The 4332-nt window shown below is 29.8% G+C and overlaps 1 protein-coding gene across 1 annotated transcript; it reads left to right on the plus strand.

Moving 5' to 3' along the window:
- Positions 1-891: 891 nt before the first annotated feature.
- LOC133825881 (cytosolic sulfotransferase 15-like) lies at positions 892-1959 on the plus strand. The gene has a single exon (XM_062258774.1). It carries the CDS (start codon positions 952-954, stop codon positions 1957-1959), a length of 1008 nt encoding a protein of 335 aa, XP_062114758.1. The 5' UTR covers positions 892-951.
- The last annotated feature ends 2373 nt before the right edge of the window (positions 1960-4332 follow it).

The following is a 4332-nucleotide window of genomic DNA, read 5'->3' on the forward strand; positions in this document are numbered from 1 at the left end:
GTGGGTTTTTTTTAGTGTTTTCGCTCGATTTAAAAACTGTTTAAATATCAAAAATACTAAGAGCCGTATTAATAGTATTTAAAGTAAAATTCCTATAAAAAAAATTATCATACATATCTAATCTCAATAATATTTTATACATATATTATGTATTATATTATATTTAAATAAAAAATTAACATAAATATATATTTAAATAACTATATTGAGTGTTGTCTGCAGATGGTCAAAGGAGGACTACAGGGGTCGGAGGGGGGACTGCCGGGGCTGCTCGTGTGAGGGGAGAGAGAGACAAAAAAAATATTAAAATATTTAAAATTATTTTTGTAATTTATTTTAAATTATTATTAAATAAATATAATAATCTTATTAAATATTTAAATAAGGACATTTTGGGAATATTAAAAATCTAAGGGATGATTATAAAAAATAGAAGTTAGCAAATGTGTATATTAATCGAGTTTCATTTTAATTTTCTTCAAATACTTCTTTAGTGATTCATTTCATAAACTTCATTTAGCTGATGAGTGTTGTTATTAGGCATTTTATAAGGTGTTCAATACCACATAAAGTGACACTCATAGTTGATTAGTGATACTTCGTAATACTTATTAAATTCAAATCTATGAAACTCTATATTAGATTAATGACACCTCTTTGTAGCGTTGGGCAACAGTGGTGCCCGTTAGCATTCTCTTTTGCTTATATAATGTAATTTTGCAGAATTTTTTTGAAACATCAGCTACTTCATCGGCAAAGAAGTGTCTTTCTTTCTGCAGGTATATTATTAGATGTTTTTATTCTTGATCTTTTCCAAAATTCATAGCTTTGGATTCTCCAAAGGCAATCTCATATATAGATAAATGTGTACGTATATAATAATACATATGATCTTAATTTGTTTCCATATTCAATTACTTGCAGTATAACACTACTGCACACTAAAAAAACATGGCGAAGGAGCTGGCCACCCAATATTTTTCTACAGGGAACGATGAGAATGACGACGATGAATATTCACTAGAATCGGTCATATCTCAGCTACCTAAAGCCAGTGGTTGGTCCAAATATGGTATAAGCTTGTTCCAAAATTGTTGGTTCCCATCCAATATCATCCCCAACATCACCTCCTTCCAAAACCAATTCAAACCCAAAGACCAAGACATAATCCTGGCTTCCTTTCCCAAATCAGGCACCACTTGGCTCATCTCCCTTTTGTTTTCCATTCTCAACCGCAACCAACAGTACGAGCAACACCCCTTGCTCACCGCCAACCCTCACCTCCTCGTGCCTTCGTTAGAGTTCTCGATCTATTCCAATCCCAAGTTCCATGACCTGAGTTCTATGCCGAGCCCTCGTTTGGTGTCCACACACATGCCCTACGCCTCTCTTTCTGATCATTCTACCAACCATTGTTCTTCTAAGCCTCGTATAGTCTACGTTTGCCGAAACCCTCTCGACGTGATCGTGTCTTTCTGGCACTATGCAAACGGTCACCCGGTTCGTCACTCGCACGAGCTGACTATTGGAGATTTTGTGGACATGTTTTGCAGCGGAGAGATCAACTTTGGGCCTTATTGGGACCATGTTTTGGGGTACTGGAAAGCGAGCTTGGAGAAGCCTGAGAAAGTGTTGTTTTTGAAGTATGAGGACTTGAAAGAGGACTCTGTTGGTCAGGCCAAAAGGGTTGCAGAGTTCGTGGGGCTTCGTTTCTCTCGAGAGGAAGAGAGTGATGGAGTTGTTGAGCAAGTTTTGGAGATGTGTAGTTTTAGTAAACTCAAGGATTTGGATGTGAATAAGCATGGCCAATTTAAGCCTAACTTTGATAATAAACTTTTCTTTAGAAAAGGTCAAGTGGGTGATTGGGTTAACCATCTTACTCCATCTATGGCAGACCGTGTCAACGAGATAATCAAGGAAAAATTTAGTGGTTCTGGTCTGTCATTGATTAGAATGTGAAACTTTGAATAAAATTTCACAATAATAATAATAGGATTTTTGGCAAAATGACTTATTTTTTAAAGTTATTTTGCACTCGAGCCTAGTTTTAATAATTTTTTGCAAAATAGTCTCTCATAATTTAGACAGTTGGTCGAAAAATTTAGACAACTGGTCGAATTTTAGACAGAGACCATTTTGCAAAAAATTATCAAAAGTATATCAAAGTGCAAAACCACTTAAAAAAAGAGATTATTTTCATCAATTTCTCATAATAATATATGTTGTATGCATGATTTTGCCTTAAGTTTATTAGTTATTATTTCTGTTATATGTATCTAACTAAACTATTATTACTATTTATGCTCGTTACACAAAATTTTAGTTTTATTCACAATAATATTTGTGATTATAAGTAAAAAATTTGTGACTAAAAAAAATTATCTTACCTATGTCATCACTAAAAAGTTCATGGCTAAAAATATTAATTACAAAAATGATAATTTGTTGTCACTAAATGTATTTTTAGTCACAACAAAATTTATCACTAAAAATAATATGTTGTGACTAAAAATACATTAGCGACAACTTATAATAAAATACGAATTTTTAGTCGCAAGTAATTTTTTGTTGTAACTAAAAGTGATATTTAGTCACACAAAACATATATAGTGACTAAAATGTTATCACTAAAAAATACATTTGTTTGTAGTAATTATATGTCGATATATTATTAGCACTTAATAATCTTCTATTGCTTTTGCTTTGTACTTAGTCGTTGAATATCCCAACTAATGTTACACATTGCTAATTTAGAAAAAACTACATATATTTCTTGTACCAACTAATTTATATAAAATAGATGGAAAAGAAGTAGAGGAATTATTAAAATATTTATTTTGTCTTATATATATTAATCAGCTGATACATTGCTATTATTAATTATGTATCTGATTAATCCCATGTGTTCCATGGAATCTTTTTTCTTCATTATTGGAGTTTTGTCCTATTATATATATATATTAGTCTATTCAACTTTGTTTAGAGCATATTATATTTTATTTAATTAGTACAAGCTTAATTATAAAAATAAAAACAAAGCAACATTACCAAAAAAAAATAGAAGTGAATATTTAGTATTACACTGACTTTGGAACCATATAAATTAAATATAAGGCAACGTTTTTGTGATGCTCTTATAAAATTGTTTGGAAATGCTTGCCATCTGTATCAAGGACATTTTAGTCATAAGTTGTAGGAAAAATATAATTAATAATGAATAAAATAATGATATTAGTTTCTTGCTAAGCATACATTTACAGATACACAATGAATTTATTTATAAGAGGGATGAGATCTCTCCACCTTTTTCTCTAATGTGATCCTTTGCAGTCTCATCAATGTAGATAATTATTTTTAAAAAAAAATTACATTAATTAAAATTTTAATTTAATTATATATATATTAGTACAAGCAAGAAACTTCATAAATTTCATGAACAAGCTCCTAATGACATAACTTTATACAAATTTGGTATGTTTTCCACTACATTAAGGGTGTGTATAATACATCTTCATCTTATATCATATTGTATAGTATTTTTATTGTATAATATTTTTTTATATAGTATTATATTTGGTATTAAATATTTTAATCAAAGTTAATACTAAATATATTATACAATAAAATTTAGTGTTTATACTTTTTTGGACCCTGTGTTTTGTCCCATTACCTGTTTGGACCATGTGTTTTGATAAATTACTTTTTGGACCCTATGTTTTGTAAAATGGTTAAAATAGAACCCTAAACTCAATTTTGATGAAGAAAAAATTGAATATAACAACACAGTTTTTAAGCAGAATGATTTTATTTTTGTTCTAAATTGTTAGTTTGGTAAATTATTTGTGATTTTAGTTGAGAAATCATTGACCAAAATCGGATTTAGGGTTCTATTTTAACCATTTTACAAAACATGGGGTCCAAAAAGTAATTTGTTAAAACACAGGGTCCAAACAAGTAATGAGACAAAATACAGAGTCTAAAACGGTATAAACCTTAAAATTTAATATAATATTATACAATATAATAAAATAATACTAATTTTTTCTTCCACTAACAAAATAACAAAATACCTTGGAACCCAATATTAAAAAGAATTGCTAAAGGGCATTACTGGTGCCCAACACCACAAATAAGTGGCATACCATTACTAGTGCAATCCAATACTAAATCCCACTTATTTGAATTTAATAAGTATTACCGGTAACGAATATACACTCTGTCAACCACTTAGCTAGAGATATGACAGCTATATATATATAATATTCTCTAATCGTCCCAACGCAACAACTTCATGTATAAATAATGTGTAATTCTCTTTGAATGATATACCAA

This window comes from Humulus lupulus, chromosome 3 (assembly GCF_963169125.1).
Source record: "Humulus lupulus chromosome 3, drHumLupu1.1, whole genome shotgun sequence".
Lineage (NCBI taxonomy): Eukaryota > Viridiplantae > Streptophyta > Magnoliopsida > Rosales > Cannabaceae > Humulus > Humulus lupulus.

Bases quoted from the DNA above. Each gene is read 5' to 3' on its own strand.
- LOC133825881 (XM_062258774.1), top strand. From the start codon at position 952: ATGGCGAAGGAGCTGGCCACCCAATATTTTTCTACAGGGAACGATGAG.